The sequence below is a fragment of the Amphibalanus amphitrite genome, unplaced genomic scaffold (assembly GCF_019059575.1).
Source record: "Amphibalanus amphitrite isolate SeventyFive unplaced genomic scaffold, NRLGWU_Aamphi_draft 001246F_arrow, whole genome shotgun sequence".
Taxonomy (NCBI): Eukaryota; Metazoa; Arthropoda; class Thecostraca; order Balanomorpha; family Balanidae; genus Amphibalanus; species Amphibalanus amphitrite.
In genome coordinates, this window is record NW_024882739.1 from 80626 (window position 1) to 98926 (window position 18301).

The 18301-nt window shown below is 47.7% G+C and overlaps 1 protein-coding gene and 1 long non-coding RNA gene across 5 annotated transcripts in view; one reads left to right on the plus strand and one right to left on the minus strand.

Annotated features, from left to right (window-relative positions):
• LOC122371450 (actin, clone 403) overlaps positions 1-16580 on the plus strand; it is a 93712-nt gene extending 77132 nt beyond the window's left edge. The window contains exons 1-3 of one of the 4 annotated variants that reach the window (XM_043347788.1): positions 4205-4314; positions 15115-15646; positions 15836-16580. In XM_043347788.1, the coding sequence (XP_043203723.1) occupies positions 15142-15646; positions 15836-16461 (1131 nt within the window). In that variant the 5' untranslated portion in view covers positions 4205-4314; positions 15115-15141 and the 3' untranslated portion in view covers positions 16462-16580. Of the gene's footprint in view, positions 1-4204; positions 4315-11109; positions 11354-13484; positions 13560-15114; positions 15647-15835 lie in introns of those variants that run through there. The other 3 variants (XM_043347791.1, XM_043347789.1, XM_043347790.1) reach the window with 3 other exon arrangements.
• Positions 8170-11112, minus strand: LOC122371455. The gene is made up of 2 exons (XR_006254737.1): positions 10781-11112; positions 8170-8869 (listed from the first exon to the last, which is right to left on the minus strand). It is a non-coding gene; the product is annotated as an uncharacterized LOC122371455 (long non-coding RNA).
• Positions 16581-18301: the final 1721 nt, after the last annotated feature.

Below are 18301 nucleotides of genomic sequence, written 5' to 3' on the forward strand. Positions count from 1 at the left end.
TGCCGTGTTTTGATTTGTAGTGAAATATGATCGAATAGTGAACACGCAACGGTCTAATTCAGATGAATGTCTAATGCTCGTAGATTATTGCTTCAAAATCAACAATCGAGAAAGCTAAAACACACGTGCGTCCTGCTCACGAAGTTGTTCATGAGTGGTAAACAAAACCCAAACGAAAAAGGGTATCACCTGAGATATTTTTTGTTGAAAAGGTATGAAAGATATGAAAAGGGATGAAAGTAATGAAAGAGGCGCGCATGTTTAGACAAGGAGCAAGAAAGCAACAAAACGTGAAATAGGTCAAGGTGATACCAGGAAGAGAACACTTCCCTTTCCTGAAACTGGTCATGGACGAACCCGCTATTCATGCCGTAGTGTCGTAGTTTAGGACAGCGGAGCCGAACTAGTTCATCTTTCACGTTTTTATTCGCTGCTCGTATATCACGACTTTATGTCTAATGTCTATGTAGTTAGTCCGGCTGGATTCATTTAGCAAACAGCAGCGTTCGATACTAAGCTGACCGCCCACCCGGCAGATGAGGTCAAAGGTCAAACGATCGGCCCTTGACCTGTGACCTTTGAGTGACCCTCCGCGGTGTACCCCGGTCGTCAGTTTTCAGAGCTCGTGTGTGCTGTCTGCAGTTTGGTTGGGATGAATCGGCGAAGCGTGCTCAATGGGGTTGGTCAGTGTTGGGATAATGCCATGACTCATATAATGGTCGTGTCGGGGAAACGGTGCCAATGGTGGCGCTGCCATAAAACAGCCGTCGATGGAACAATCAGCACATGGCGGAGAACTGAGAACAATGAAGCGCATTTGCTTCAAGGTAAGTGGTAGGGTATATCCAATATACCTGCGGCAAAGTCCTCTAAACTCAATAACCGATGTTCAATCAAGCAATTTAGAAGTCGAAACAATGCGAATGTATTACTTAAATTTGCTGGAGGCTGAAAAATTAAAACTATATGTTTTACACAGAAAAAGTAGACTTTAAGTGCCACTCATTGTATAACTGAACCCGAACTTTGGTCGTGATCATGACAGTAAAACATTCTGCCCCATTCGAATGTATTTGAATAAAATGTAACCATTAGCTTAGCAGGGCTAACACGCTTCGGTTGCCGTTCGAGTTACCCTGTACATACAGTTGGCTTGACCTGTATAATTGGCACAAAAGCACGGCATCACTGGGTAAGTTTCCTCGTCGCCTTGCACGTCAATAAACTAGTTTGGACTCGACCACGACTCGACATATCAGCACGTGAGTATGCTTGATAAATTTCCGGCGTAATCATTGAACGAAGGAATAATTTGCACTTGTACTCGTTCACGTGAATCTTATGTTAACACACTTCATCCGCTGGAAACACTCATCTTTAACCGGAATCAGGATATACGTGTTTAAATCAACACGGGCACATGACGCTACACTTCCGATGTGACAAACTTCTCACGAAAAAAAGCTTTGATATGAAGCACTTGAAGCACTTGTAAAGTCCTGGGCAAATATACACTTCATCGCCACTCCAATATCTCCGATATCGAATCACTGAAGGGCTCTTGAGCCTCCATCTTCCGGGCTTGCCTCTTAATCCTCTTTTCACCTATCTGTCGATAAAGTCGCCCTACTTCTTAGACCGATGACCGCGTTTTAGGAGTCGCGTCATCACCGCCATGAAATGTTTATCAAGGATTACTGTTTATGTATCAGCCATAGCGATTGTTTGGAGTACGGGGGTCTGGTTCTGGGTGATGACGTCAACAGATTTGAGCCGGTCTACATAGGAGAGGCAAAGGTCACATATTCAAACTGCCATGGGAGCGCGGGGGAGGGGGTGCGACCTGTTGTTGAAGTAAACTTAAGTGTAGCATACCAATTGCATACACGGACATGGAACATCGCGGACACGAGCACAACACCACACGGACATTCGACTCGACATGCGGGACCATGTTGGTCCCATCCCATCTCGGTCCGGTCCGGCGGTCCAGCGGTCCGGCTGTGGGTGGACCATCTGTCGTCTGGCCCCGTTTGTATCCAGGCACGTGCTGTGCGGTCAGCGGACACGGGTGGATCATCAGCGTCTGTCAGAACGCGAGACGACAGTCTGTCGATGGTTTGAGAACGGTGGTCATCGTATTCTGAGATCCGAGGAGCTAGGTACTTACCAGTGTGGGGATGTGTATGTAGAAGCACATAAGTAATAGCTGATAAAGAAGAATACAAAGTTAGGACTCGATACCACTAAACAAAATAATAATGCGTGATAAGCATGCAATAAAAGAGATGTGCATATTTTCTCAAGACATCTCAGCTGACATTTTGGAGAGGGCCAACTTTAACATTTTTTTAACCCTTTGACGGCTTTGACCTTCGTAAAAGCACGAGAACGAACGTCCAGAGAGGCACACCACACGTTCTTCTTTTTTCTACTCGGACAGCTGTTGCTGGGATCTGTCAGACCGTATCACCAGATATCGGACAAATATCCTCTTTCTCTGCCAACACCGAACACCGAACAGTGAACAGCCCGCGTCTGTCCCTCTGGTTGTCTGTCGAAGTAGCGAACATCTGTTGTTCCAGTGATGTATGTGTGTCTCTCAGTGAGCGTCTAAAGCGGCCGTGATAATTTGGAAGCTACTTTAGCGACAGATGATGGCCCAGTTTCTACTAATTGTGATTTCTGATGCCCCTGATTGTCTGCTAATCTGCGTGACTAAATAGTGCCTATGGACAGTGGGGTCTATAGATATTAGATACCATTTGTGTCATGTGTGAATTTAGAAGCAGTGTGAATTTAGAGCTTAGGCTGACATCTACGTGTTAACATGGTTTGATTTGATTGTAACGAAGCCGGTCGGTTTGGTGGTTTCGAACCCGTAGTTCTATGCTTGGTATCAGCGTTTGCTGATCCTTGAAACGCTGTATCCTTGGGCAGCGTTTACGGGATAACTTATAATCAACTCATAAACACGTCTAGATATCATAAGTGCAATAAGATTTCCAACAAATTAAGTTCAATCCTAATTTGACAAATCACCCTACCGCCCTGTTGCTGTGCCCTTAAGTTCAAGTTCTACAAATCGTGAAATAAGCTTCCGTTTCTTCATGCGCCTCACGAGTGGTCCGTTTCAAATCTTGATAAGAAATAACCGCCTTCACATCTGAGTCGGCCCACACATATCATGGGTCGACAAACGACGTCAAATATGTCCTCTCACGTCATCGACCAGCTAACGAATCTCATCATGGTAAGATCATGCTCCCGCATCAACACTAAGCATCAGGGTAGGTCTGATAAAGACAGGTTTCTCTGCTTGATGGTTGGCTCATTTGATTGCGCTATACCTTGGTTGAGGTACGGATTTTTTTTTTAGTTTCAGATAATGCTGTTGTGGTGAAGAAGTTTGGATAGTTTTAGGCTCCGATTGGATTCAGTTGATCAGCCCGGTTCGGCAGCAGCAAGCTATGTATGATTCAAATTAGAACGATAAATGGTCATTTGATGCATTTGGTGCTAACTATTTCACTTTTTGATATTCCAAATGCAAGAAACTCTTTTGAGGGAGAGAAGCTTCAACCTCAACCTCAGGTAGGAGCAATGGAATCCAGATTCAATAGGTAAAAAAGTTTCGAATGTTTATCAGCAGTGGACCAAAGGTCGACAACTTTTAATGTCAATCACGCCCATGCCATATAAAATAAACGTGTCGATTATTTATCAATCCAATGAATCAGACGCTATAATCGCTTGCGCTTGAAATACGTCAACGACTTATCATCAGCTCTCGACTGGGATTTAAATACCCTCGTCACTACAACTCTTACCAAGTCCGTGACCTGTCGTCTCACCACCTACGCCTTGAGTGGTTCACACCCGATAACCAACCCGCATCTCGAGAACCGCTTTATCCCGAGCCCCACTGCCCTGCCGCCCGGGGAAGGGGGGGGGACGGAAAGGGGAGGAGGCTCGCTCCTAACTTGGCCGCGCGCCTGGCGGCTACAGAACGCACCAAATATGGTCCTGTTGCACTGGCGGCGACAGAGCAGTGACCGGAGGGGGCGGCGTGTCACCCGGTATCTGGGCTGATAGGGCGCGCATCCGGCGCAGGGGCGGCTCCAGCGGTGCTGCGGAGCGGGCGCGCGGGTGCCGCCCCTCTCCTCGCCACCCGCCGCGGGTAGGGGCTCCTAGCGAGGAGAATCCCTCCTTTGAACGCCTCTGCCACCTCGCGGCGCAGCGGTGGCTGGGCGGGCGGTGTAGGGTCCTTTCGGTACCGGCCTGCTCACGCGGAGGACGTCTGTGAGGGTCACGGTAAGAGGGGGCTGAAAAGGGGCGTGGCAGGGGAGGGGATGGGGAGAGGGGTGTCTGTCCTTGGCTGGGGAGGAAGTGGGTCGGTACTGTGATGGGCGTTGGTTGGCCCGCGTTGTGTGCCCTTATTGGGTCAGGACCGATTAGGGCCGAGGGTGGCACTGTTGATGGACCTGGTGGGGGATAGATGCGCTCCACGCCGCTTCCATGCTTCTGCTTTCAAACATCAGAAATTATTAGGCTTGTGACTGTGGTAAAATGTGTGTTGATGCAAATTAAATGTCATATGCACACGCATTATTATTTGATTTGGAATTGATTTTTGCAATCAATAAGAAGATTGTGTTGCAACCTCATTTCCTTAAAGATGAAGTTTTGAATTTATTCATCTAGACAACTATTAGTGAGGTAGCTGACTGCGAAAGCCCTTCCATGAAGTGTCGTTGTCGTTAATGTTATTCTTAAGCAGCCTTCATGCATCGACCAACTAAAAAAGGCCGGCTTCTTGGAGATTCTATTCCGCATCTCCGTAAATATCCTAAGGCACATCATCAAAAATATAAATTTCCCCGTTAAGAATATGAGCCGTTGCTCTTATTCACAGCGAGTCGGTGCCATGGCCAGACACTAGACAGTGTGGGCCATTTTCGAACCCACACGCCATATTTAGTGATGTTGGTATGTCGTTTACTGATAATTTGTAATACGTAGTGTAATGACGCTGGTGACCATTGTTCTCGGCTTTAAAAACGTCACACTTGATGACGCGCTGGAAATTTGTTGACGGTTATAACCTGTAAATTGCACGCTCTGAGTACACGATCTACAATAATGCATCAGGAAGCAACCGTCCTAAATACGTGTTGATTTCACTCAGTGCTCAATCGCAAAAGTCACAATGCCACAAACTAATGCAATGGCGATATTATTGACAGAAATTATTGCTCGGGCCTCTAATCTAGGCAATCGAAGCATTCTGCATTTAGACTTCGGTGTCACGTCAAATACCTGTCACATCGGAAGCCTGACACACCCGTCAACCTCACATATCCGTCATCGCCCAATGGTCACATTGGTCAGTGACCAGTCCGACATTTAGGCCAGTGAGCCGTGTAAGCCGAGGCATGGCGAGTCAAATGAGATCTTCTACCGGGAGAAATCCTGTAGGTCGTAGCTTTGGAGTTCGGAGAGAACATTTCTACGCCATGTCTAAGATACCTGAGGGGAAACAACCTCAAGTTTTTCTCGAAACAGATGTCCCGATATTTGAAGTCATTATCGGAGACATTGTTTAATTAAGGTGGCTGGAATGTTGTACCTACATCTATGTGTTTGAAATGAAGCTTTTTCACGGACTTAGCATGTGTTTTGGAGGTATTTGGAAAAGGCAAGCTTAATGATTGACATACTTATGCTCGGGGACCGTGCAATCCCGTGCCCTTATTTTAGACATTTTCTATATTTATATCGACATATCTGAGAATCGCCCTTTATATAATTGCAGCTGTGTGCTTCAGTGATTCTTTTACCTCAATTTACATGCAAGAGGCGTAAGATTGCTTTCGGTTTTACAGCGCTATCCGTATTATATCACTTTCCATCACCTGTTGCTATTTGCGGCCTCACCTCGCTCAAATGCTATCATTCCACACACACCGGACCGTGGCCATTTTCTCCCTTTCTCGTGTATTATTTTCTCCCCCACTCTCGTATCTCCCCATCTTTCTCCTTGACCCGTGACGCCGCCATTCTGCACAACACCCCCGTGAGGTGCCGAGACTCTGCGTCCGTTCCGCTTCCGCAGCCAACCGGGGCGACCGGCGACGGGTCTCCGCCGCCAGTGTGACCCGTCAATGACCTCAGACTGGCGCGTGACGACGCGGCTCACCCCGGCAAAGTGGCCAGGGCGCCGCCCTCGGAGCCATCGATCTACACTGCAGCCACGTGTCGTGGAGACGAGAACTGGAGGGGAGGGGCTGGGTCTATAGGGGACTGAGTTGGAGCTGGGTTGAATGTCCGCGTAACTGACAAACTGGTGGTAACTAGAGTCGCGACACATTTGCCAAGCGTGACGAGGAAATTGAACGGTTAATGATTATAGGTCACGCACGTTTTACGTACTACTCATTGATCTGGTTACGATGAGCAGTGAGCACCACGCGCCAGGGAAAGATGGCTACCGTTTAGAGAGGTGTCGTGCAATATTTTTCCTTAGCGTGAAGGGAGCTGGTGTTCTGAGTCAAAGTGCTCTATAAAACTGCTTTCGCACAGCATTTAAGATTATCTTTTGTAGATGTTCTTCATTTATTTAAAAATGAACAAAAGCGAGATGCAAAGACTTTGAATCAAAGTTAACTCGGTCATTCCCGCGACCAAAGCCAGCCTCTGAAGCCCCGCAGCACCCTCTCGAACTGCGTCTGAGAGAAGCGCACTCGCAGTGGCTGGCGTTAATGGTTGCACAGTGCGCAGCGTACTCTCCCAACCGGACGCCCGGGAGGAGCATTTCGCAATATTGTAGCGGTTCAACGCACTTCTGACCGTGCCCTCCCTTCGTCTGGTGTCGGCGGTCTGGGATGCGCGAGCGACCATCGCCATCGGGCAGATAGTCGACAGGATGCTCTGGACTCTGCTCTGGAGTCCGGAGGATGTGAGGGTAGAGCAGGGGAGGATGTGAGGAGGGTAGAGGAGGGAGGGGAGAGTTCCGGCCCACTGGAGGGTGTTGCAATTGCACACTTTGCAGACACAGTTGATAACAGAGCAGTGGCGCCCGGTCAACCCAGTCCGCTCGACGACATAGCTCTGTCGTAATTAGACGGTGGATTTCCACAGGAAAAATCTACTTCCTCTCTTCCTCTAGTACGCAAAAGGAAATTCCGAAGTGTCTTTTTGCTGATTGCGTAACTGAATCCCTCAGCTTTTGAGGTCGAAACCCTGTAGGCACAAACAATACGATTTTTCTTCATAATTATTGCAATAATGCTTTCCGAAACCAATGATTAAGATAGGACTTTAAAAAAACGGATACAGCCACTTGCCAGCTCCATTTAATCCAGTAGGACCTGCTGTGAATATCCAGTCAAAACACATCGGCTACCGACCGTTCTAATTCGTTCCAGTCAACAGACTCGTCCAGCCCGGGCTAACTATTCTACCCCGAATGGGAGAGCACAGAGCAAAGCTTTCAATAATGGCCACCAGGTGGCAGCAAGGGCGTTACTGCCGATCCATTTGCTGTCACGGCCGGGGCCGGGTATCACGGAGCGCTGGCAACGCTGTTGGCGCTTTTGGTTTCATACTTGTTGCACACTACCATGCTGTTGGAAATATAGGGGTAGTGTGTGACAAGTGAAATCAAGGCAGCGCTCCGTGGAACACGGCCCGGGCTGCGTCCGTTACCCAAGTCCCAGCAATTATCGCGCATCATGCTGAGGTGCAACTGGCTGCTGCTGATGTCCAGCTGCTGGCAGACCAGCTTCAGGCTCATGCCGCCATGCCATCAAATGAAACCAAAGCTTTCAATCATTTGATAGAAAACTATCAAATGAACCCTTCCGTAACTCGACTCTTACTCAGAGCAAGAGTCACATCGCAAGGTCAGGTCACTGCCGAGGCGAGAGCCGATACCAGAGGCACGCATTCATCCAATATTCTCGCTTCTAACGTCAGAAAAGAAACTATGCGAACAGATATGGCGAAAAATAGATGGGCGGATAATTTCGTTACACCCTGTACGAGTTCCTTTAGATCATGCCCGTATCCTGTAACCAGCTGCGGACAGTACTCGTTCGTTTCTATTCATGCCAATGAACTTATGACTTATGAGCGTCACTGCGCGATGGCGAATACAACACATGGCTGTTGAAGCAGTGTATGATAGTCAACAGCGGTGTATTGAACTGACATCGACACATAGCAGAGTACTAGTTAAACCACTTCGACAAGGCAAGCTCCAAAACTCAAAAGCATTCAATACCACCGATTACCAAATAACATACAGCTTTCAAGCAATGCACTGTGCACGAGCATACACATGTAGCCCTCCAATGCACCATTCACAAATGTAGGCATGTACAATAAACATGAGACGGTGAAGCTCAGTCTGCTTATGCTAACGTCCCAGAGCGCGCACATCCCCGCCACCTGCATGAGCGATTTCTGCAGGCTACAGACGAGACACACAGAACGGAATATGTCTGAAAGAACAGGTACGTAACTGGCATCGATTTGCCCCCTAAGAAACGAGTAAGTCTTGATCAGACCAGTCATAGGTACGCCCGACATGGATATGATCCCTCGTGATAGCGAGCGACTGAGTGCATTCAGCGGGAGAGAGCTGGGACTTCCCTTTAAGGAACGCTGGTGTTATGACACGTACATCACGACAGGCTAACAGATCTTAGACATTGAACCTTGGTGCTGATATTGACAGCACCATCAAATAGCCCCGCAGTGGTGCAGCACACCCCCCTTCAGTGTCGCACTCCTCATAAGCAGCAACGTCAGGTGGAGGTGGAGCACTCTTCTCCATTTCCTCTGCCTGTTGAGCCCGTCCTTGTACCTGTGAAAACAATAAAATTTGTATTAACTGCCTCATACATACTGTATACAGACTGACAAGGCATGAGATAGACCATTATCAGAAACTTTATGCACATCTTTTATTACCACTGGTTGGTTCTGAGCAATTAACATCTGCCAAAAGATGAAAACACTTAAGATTGAACATACAATATGCCCAGTTAAGTATACTTTTGTGACTTGTCTGTGAGTTGTGGGATAAAAAAAAACCTTTCAAAAAACAAACTTTGAGAAGTGATCCCCTTACATCTGCCATCCAAATCACAAAACAGAGAATCTCCTATCCTGTCTGGATCTGACAGTGTCTGTCCATTCCTCAAATGTCAATAACGATAAACAGTTATAGATATATAGTGTCACAAGGCACAAACCTATTCATCTTACCTGCAGGTAAAGGACAGCATCTAAGCTCTGTAGTTGTTTGCACTGACCAAGCTGTCCAACAGCTGGCCATGTTCCATTTCCTTGCGCCTAGCCTGCCTACGAATTGCTGAAGCAGTTGAAGCTGGTGCTTTGCCCTGAGTAACAGATGGAATAACCCCCTTCTTCAGCCTCTTCTGCTGTTGTCTGGCCCTTGACAATGCGTGTCATTGTTTATAGCACTGTGAAGTGTGTTTTCTTGCCTTAAACTTTGATGGATCATGAAGTATACGTAGGGTAAGGTGCCTAATTAGCGACCCCCTTAATTTGAACCGTCATTGCTCACGCTCTGTGGGTGCTACTGTATTACTGGCTTGATTTTCGGAGAGATCGTTCATTTTTCTATTAAAATATGGTCATTTTCTGCCCCAATATTCACTAACCTATTTGTAGTGAGCATTTTGGCAAACCATTGCAAAAAACGCTAATAGGGAACTCTTCCCGATTAGCGACCGGGGAGGGTCGCTAATAAGTCTATGGATTTCCCCATATTAAAAATGGCAAAAAATGCGACGCCTGAAAAGATGAAATATGATCTCAGAAAGGTAACCTATACGCAAAGCAGTCAATCACTCGAACAGGAACGTTTATCCAACACATTTACGTAAGTAAAAACTGATCACGTGATGCACCGAAGGCGAAAAGAAGGCGGAAACCCAAATTTTGCGGGCTATCTCGTATGATATTCGAGGTCCGCGCTGAATTCGGCACCCCTGCAGTCGGTGACGACATTTGGCATCCCCTGCCACACATTGCAAGGTTCAGCAACACCTCGTTTTCATTTCTCTCTTTTCCCCTTTCTTTCCCTTCTTGAGCTATTTGCGACCATGTCAGGCGCAAATAGGAAATATGAGTTGCGACACATTTTTAACCGCCATGCTGTGCACAGTTGAGCGATTCACTATGGGAAAACGGCAATCAATTGAAAAAGAAATGTCGATTCAGAATAAAAAGGTGCATCATCCTAATGTGCATCGCTTTTCATCAGAGAGGGCCCAAACACACACGTTTTGGATAAGAAACTCGTCATTTTTATTTAAACTCACCTGAAACGTCCCACCAGAAACATCGACGACCGGAAAATAATTTAATTTGATAACCAAAGTATGGCTGACCTCTTGACGACATTTTTACCCCGTTTTCTCCTGCCAGTTTTTCTGTAGGGAGGTAGGTCGCAAATCGGAAAGGGTCGCTAATTAGGCACCTTACCCTACCTCACCTATGATGTTGATGTGAGATGTATGTGAAGCATGCAATAGCTGGTACAAATACAGGTAGTTGTATAATTCTAAGATTAAATGATTGTTGACCTCTGTAGTATTTAGGACATGAATATTCCATGAAAAGCAGACCCGTTTTTCGTTTGATACTTACCTATGGTGGTAGCCGGTAGGTGACTTCCCAGTTCCCCGGGTGGGGAATGATAGGGTATATCTTAGATACAAAGCTGCGCATGACCATAAAAACTTACCGTAGGCAGTATATTCCAAAAAATCATCGTCGGTGAAATGTTTCCGACACACAACCAAGTGTTTGGTGGGATGAAATCCGTTGCAGCCTGAGCCATATCTTCCTCGGCCTCTTGTCGCGAGAAAATACAAACCCACCATTCTCTGAGCAGCCATAGACACAACACTGAGCCATTTTCTTCCAAATTTAGGTTTTATGCCACATGTGACTCACTACTTCCTCAATATTTCACCCACTTTCACCGCACGGCACGGCTCCGAACGGCACCGGCGCAAATTGAATCAGCAGGAACGCCTACAGTGACACCTGGCGGCCAAAGTTCCGTGTTATCTCCCATTCCTGCCGACCTGTCTGCCCGTCTAACCGGCCCGCGAACCACCCAACCCAGACCCAGAGTCAGGGTAGCCCAAATCCTATCCCAGCCGGCGATCCACACTCGACAGGGCGGGGCTGCGTGGCGCGCTGGCCGCGAGGGCGCCACATTCGCCACTGGCGCGCCACCGTGCCGCTCCCGCCGGCGGGAACCGGCGGAACCGGCGGCCACTCTGCTGGTGACCGGCGCCGGGACGGGTCGGTGAGTCGAGTGCCGGGGGTGCTGAGGGGCGTTGGCCTGGGTGGGAAGGGTTTTGAGGAGGATTTGGTGATGGTGGGGGCTGGTTCGTGCTGGGGAATATTGGTGAGGGAGGGCTAGGTCATGGGTGGGTCGATTGGTGGTTGGTGCTGAGGATGGATGGTCGGATGGTTGCTAGGGGCGTTGGCTTGGGCGATAGGGCTCTCTGTTGAGATCCAGGCAGTATGCAATCCTGGCCATTTAAATGGAGATGGGTGAGAATGGCTTGCATGGTTATAAGCGCAGACTAGTGCTGAAGACCCACCTGGCTCTGTTGGGCGGTGGCAAGGGCGGCATTGCTGGTAACCGACGGACGGTGCCGGCAGAGTACTTACAGGGCGTGGCATGAGGGGTTTTGCAGTTACATAGTTGCCGCTAAAATTGCTTCGCTTACAGTTGTGCCCCGTTTACCTACCGGACACATTCCAAGTTTCTGTAGACGTAAGTGCGAGGCACTAACGTTATGAAATAACCTTTAGGTTGACATATATTTTGGGCGATGTTCATTGTTCAATGTTCATCGCATGGCAGCAACGAGATCAAACGTAGTATGATAGCTTTCTCAGAGTTATTTGCATTCTTTCCTCGCTCTTTGTCCCAGTTTTCGATCCACGAATTGAATTTCTTTTCATACGAGCTGCTCTTCTGAGTCATCAATGTATTGGTTAATTTGCAAAATGGCCCGTAAAATGGACATGCCTGTATTCTATTATTAAATGCAAACCGGATTCAGTTATTTCGGTAAATATTTACATAAAGTCCGATCCATACTTCAAGCATAAATTTTGCATATTCCTACGTTATTTGTCATCCTGAATGTAGATATGATGCTTACATGCGGCGGAAAACAGTGCTACCATATTAAAAATATTTGCTACCATATTTGGGGAAATGTTGGGAACCGGGGTTTTTGGGTGGGGGAGGAAATACAATGCCGTAAGAATGGTTATGAAAGTTGGGGGAAACTGTTGGGAACCGGGGTTTTTGGGTGGGGGAGGGGGAATCGGGGTTTATGGGTATGGAGAGAAACCCCGGTTCCCAACAGTTTTCCCCAACTTTCATGACCATTCTTACGGCATTGTATTCCCTCCCCGACCCAAAAACCCCGGTTCCCAACATTTCCCCAAATACGGTAGCAAATATTTTTAATATGGTAGAACTGTTTTACGTCGCATGTAAGCATCTTATCTACATTCAGGATGTCAAATAACGTAAGAATATGCAAAATTTATGCTTGAAAGTGGATCGGAGAGATAAAATTTACTTACCTCTAATCTAGTTCACCGTGGTTTCGAAAAATACGCTGGACGCGTTCCTCGTTGCGGTAGGTACGCAACTGAAACTAGTTCGTATTCCTCCCACTTGCACCCGGAGCACAACGAACCACCCGGCACGGAAGCCATGATCCAACTAACAGACTGGCGGGAAAGCGGAAAGCACTGGAAAGCACCCGCTAAAACTGGTTCAAACCAGTTTGCTCAAACGGAAACGGAAGTTTCTGCTCTAGATTGCAGATACGAATGGAAAGAAGCTTACGTAAGGTCATAGCTACTAGGCATATTTGATAGAAAAGATATCATAATTATATTATTTGAACATAAAAAATTAAAAAAATAATCAAAAAGCAATTTAAATGTAAAAAGCATTACTTCTCTATTCAAATTGTTTGATGAAAGTGACGTCAAAATAACAAAACACGAAAAAAATGTTTAAAAAATTGGAGTTTTGTTGGGTAGGATAGGAAAAAAACACGACAAAAATTGTCAGAACCTAATCTAACCTGACCTAACCTGACCTACTGATTTTTGCCTACCCGGGGATAAGGAAACAGTTGCTCGCATGAATAGATTGCAAGCAATGGTAAGTCAAATATTTTTAGGTTAAGTGGTTGTGCATCAGGCCTCAGGCCTTCGGCCTGAGGCCAGATACACAACCACTTAACCTAAAAATATTTGACTTACCATTGCCTGTAATCTCTCCTAAGGCATTGCCTTCGGCACTGCACCGCTTCGCCACGATCATTTTCATGACGTCACTTTCATAATGAGATTGAATAGCGTAATGTTTTCACTCAACCTTGGAGTTTATTCATTCGATCCATCTCACGTGGCGCAAACGGCTGGTGGAGTGCGTGACGGCGGGTGTGGTGGGATGGTGGCCGGCGGCGACGGTAAATATTGCGCAGTTGTTTTAAAACTTGGTTGCGCCATGAATAACTATCAGATATGGAATCAGGAGCTCAAAATACATCGAGTGGTGTGGTTTTTATAATCACCTTGTAGATCGGACCTTATGTATATAAATACCGTTATTTCTGCGGTTGCTTGAGCAGCACGGATCTTTCCCATTCTGAAACCAATGAAAGTCCTAAATAGCTTTCTGTGTTCGTGGCTTATTTCAAACCTCCAGCTTATTTCGCTATCGCTCTATTTTCAGAGCCGCTGTAGTCTTCAGCGCCGTGGCACGGCCGACAGATCTCGGCCTGAGATCCCAGCGATTCTGGTCGCTCGATCGATCTCCATATATAGCCGCGACATACTGAGCTCTGGGACGGAGTGCCCCGCCCCACTGCCTCGGGCACGTGACCGCCCCCGGCGACCACGTGACTGATGGGCTGGGGGACAGGAGTGGGGCACGGCTAACGACCCGGGTCAGCTGACTGCCGACGTACCGGCAGGGAGGGAGGAGTGGGGGGGAGGGGAGGGGAGCTTTGACCCGAGCACTTGGATTCTCACCTGGTTCTCAGCTCTTACATCCTTTGGTAGCGTCTGTAAAAATCTGGATTCCTGACTTTAAGGTAAAGAGTAATGAATTAATAATTATTACACACAATCGCAAAAAACGGGGTTTAGGAAAGCGGAGTGGATCCTTTTGTCTTCAGCTGACTAACAGTTTTTCCTTTGCAATCTTGAACATCACGATCGAATCTCCCACACCGCCGCAGCCCGGTCACCGCCAGAAAGCGGTCAGGTGTGTCGCCTCCTTGGCCTCCTATCGGGGCGAGGCGCGACTTTCGCCGTGTGTGAATTCCTACCAGCTGGACCGGGAAAGTGGCCGGGAACCGGTTCCGTTTCGTGTCATTGCCCGCCACGTGGTGCGCCGACCGAAATTGATTTATTTTCGACGGGTGGCTGGGGCTTAATTGGAACGGAATGGGTCCTAGTCGGCGCGGTGTCCATTACGGGAATTAAAAGGATGTTAGGTATTTTGCTGTACGATGAATTCGTAGTAGGCTTATTGATAAGAAACGCGTATTTTTCACCTGATAGATCTTCCGATTTAAGCAGCCAGTCACTGCGGAACAGTATAACTTCAGGCGTTAACTACTGGTGCCATCTATCGACTGTATTTGAAAAGAATTGAAAGGCATTACGATTTATCGTTTATAAAGATGTTCATATCATATTGCAGTTGTCTAATGAAAAAAAAAGATTCCGAAATGCAAGATCTACGAATTTTGCTTCTTGTGGCGCTAATGAATTTCAAGCGAGAATTTTATTCGGGAGTAGCGTAAATATAATACACGCGAAGGCGCGTGAATTCGAATTGTTTTCCAAAACTGCCTGCCTGCCTGTCAGCTGTCACTTTTGTTGTTGCTTTCTTTGAATCGTAGTTTTTGTCAAAGCTGCACGTCCTTTGTCTGTGATCTGTGGTGTTTTATTTTCGTGAGTTACTCTCTTCGTTCGTACCTGAGAAGTAACGAAGGTCGTCCTTTGTGTTTTCAGTAACATAAAAAACAAAACTCATCAAACATGTGTGACGACGAGGTTGCCGCTCTGGTTGTGGACAATGGCTCCGGCATGTGCAAGGCCGGTTTCGCCGGAGACGACGCTCCGCGTGCCGTCTTCCCGTCGATCGTCGGCCGGCCCCGCCACCAGGGCGTCATGGTCGGCATGGGACAGAAGGACTCGTACGTCGGCGACGAGGCCCAGTCCAAGCGTGGTATCCTCACCCTCAAGTACCCGATCGAGCACGGCATCGTCACCAACTGGGACGACATGGAGAAGATCTGGCATCACACCTTCTACAACGAGCTGCGTGTCGCCCCCGAGGAGCACCCGGTGCTGCTGACCGAGGCGCCGCTCAACCCCAAGGCCAACCGCGAGAAGATGACCCAGATCATGTTCGAGACGTTCAACACGCCCGCCATGTACGTGGCCATCCAGGCTGTGCTGTCGCTGTACGCCTCCGGCCGCACCACCGGCATCGTGCTCGACTCCGGCGACGGCGTCTCGCACACCGTCCCCATCTACGAGGGTGAGTAGCACGACACGAGTTCATTTAGACTTCGCCCAGCTTTTGAACAACGATCATCAACTTATCTAATAAGCCGCAAGGTCCTGAAGCGTCAAGTCACTCCGCTGTCCTTTATATCAATGCCTTGCTGTGCCATGTCCGAACTGCTCACCCAAATGCGATGCTTACGATTTTCTCGTTCGTTCTCAGGTTACGCTCTGCCTCACGCCATCCTGCGTCTGGACCTGGCCGGCCGGGACCTGACCGACTACCTGATGAAGATCCTCACCGAGCGTGGCTACAGCTTCACCACGACCGCCGAGCGCGAAATCGTGCGAGACATCAAGGAGAAGCTCTGCTACGTGGCGCTCGACTTCGAGCAGGAGATGGCCACCGCGGCCAGCTCGAGCAGCCTGGAGAAGAGCTACGAGCTGCCCGACGGTCAGGTCATCACCATCGGCAACGAGCGCTTCCGCTGCCCCGAGGCGCTGTTCCAGCCGTCCTTCCTGGGCATGGAGTCGTGCGGCATCCACGAGACCACCTACAACAGCATCATGAAGTGCGACGTGGACATCCGTAAGGACCTGTACGCCAACACTGTGCTGTCGGGCGGCAGCACCATGTACCCGGGCATCGCCGACCGCATGCAGAAGGAGATCACCGCTCTGGCGCCCAGCACCATGAAGATCAAGATCATCGCTCCGCCTGAGAGGAAGTACTCTGTCTGGATCGGCGGCTCGATCCTGGCCTCGCTGTCCACCTTCCAGCAGATGTGGATCTCCAAGCAAGAGTACGACGAGTCTGGCCCCTCCATTGTCCACCGCAAGTGCTTCTAGACGCATTCCAGTCACATCTAGATGCATTCCAATACAGTGTCTTTGTTTGTTGTAATCATGTTATAAAGCTTAACAAATTCGTATATCGACCAAATACATGCACGCGCGTGCTTCATACACTATTGCCTTATTTGGGGATGAGGAAAAGAAAGACGTTTGCTGGGGACGGGCTATACGAGTTCAGTTGCATTTGTCTGAGGGATGACTTTTGATAACAGCATTAGTGGCACTAGCTAGCGTTGAAAGGGAGCAACCGGCAAATCGGTCCAACAATCCATGTGCTGACTTAGGCGATTTGTTCGATTTTCTATGAGAATTGCCCCTACATACCACTTAGAATTGGTACGGGGCATGTGACATTTCAAGAGGTTGCCCTCCTTGCGACCGAAAAAAGACTAAAGACTGGTAAAAAGACTGGTGAGGCAACAACCCTTCCCACGGCAGAATTCTTGCAAAGTCTTGTGCTACTTGTTTCTGGATTTAAAAATGTCAACAAAAGCTGAATCATTACATAGGTACATGTTTTGTTCGGTGTTGCTTAGCGAGTACGAAATTGGCTAAGAAGTGCGATAAACGGCGTGCAGTTTTTAGGCCTATAAAATTACGGACGTAGCAAAGAAACAGGCTTGAGAAATTAGGAAACAATCAATGCGATTGCCGATTTGTTTCAGGATTTTTTTTTCGGAAACTGGTTTTAACTCGTTGTTCTGGACAGCCGAATCACTCTAAATGTGGTCCGATCTAAAACCTATGGCCTTGTCTAAAACTGTTCAAGCTAAACAAGTCGACTAAACAAGTCGATAAATCACTCGACCTCTTGGACTTCCTCTATACTGCTTCCACTTAGACTGCAGGAAGTGAGTATTCACGGGTCGTTCAGCAATAGTGTATTACAACGGCGATATTGATGTGTCATAAAACCATCCGGCTTATCAGCAGCCCCAGAGAGCCAACAGTAGCGCTCGCCCTTGTTATCTTATCTGAACTTGACATAACGCTCGATACGCACACACACACAGACAGACAGACGACACACGACCGCTCGAAACTATGGCCTTATTTGGTCACACCAGCGCGCGGCCACAATCTGGCTGAAACCGAGCCGCGATGTGATTCAGAGGCATGACGGACGTGCAATCTCATATCGGGAGGTATAGTGAGCGCCAGACTTCACGTGACGGCTATTTGGGACCGAACCTTGGACCGAGCGAAATGGCAGAGGGAACAAAGTTGCACTGTCGTGAAAACAAGATCGTGATCTCATTACACACAGGGTAATTACATCTTATTGCACTCACGAGACGACAATTTTCAGGTGTTATTGTGACAGCGTATAATGAGAGATGGTATTACTTATTCAAAAGTCCCTATCTTAATCGACTTTCCTCCTTGCCCCAAGCTGCATGCATCGTCGTGCGACCTCCGTAGGCGACAATTAAAACGTTCGACATAATAATTTGTAATGGTCTTGTATAACGTATGGTTGCGGATAAAGGCCAAACGAAATTCATCGGTCAACCCAACACTAACAGCTTCTGAACATTTTGGTGCAGCTAGTGTTGGTCAGGCTGTTACACCCTCTTGCCCACACTTTGCAAGACATATTCAATAATAAAAAACATCGTTTGTGTTATCATTCAAACGGGAAATGGCTGGCAGTGAAATTGTTTTCCGAATCCCGTCGTCTTGTTCGGGCTCTGAATTATTGTAATTTTCTTAAAAAGAAATGTAAGGTTTGCATTGCACGGTCACTGAACTATTGCAATAGAAGATGTATTTTTTTTGTCCAAACTGGACCCCCGCCAATGAGCTGCTTCTCCTGAACTAATATTGTTTGAAG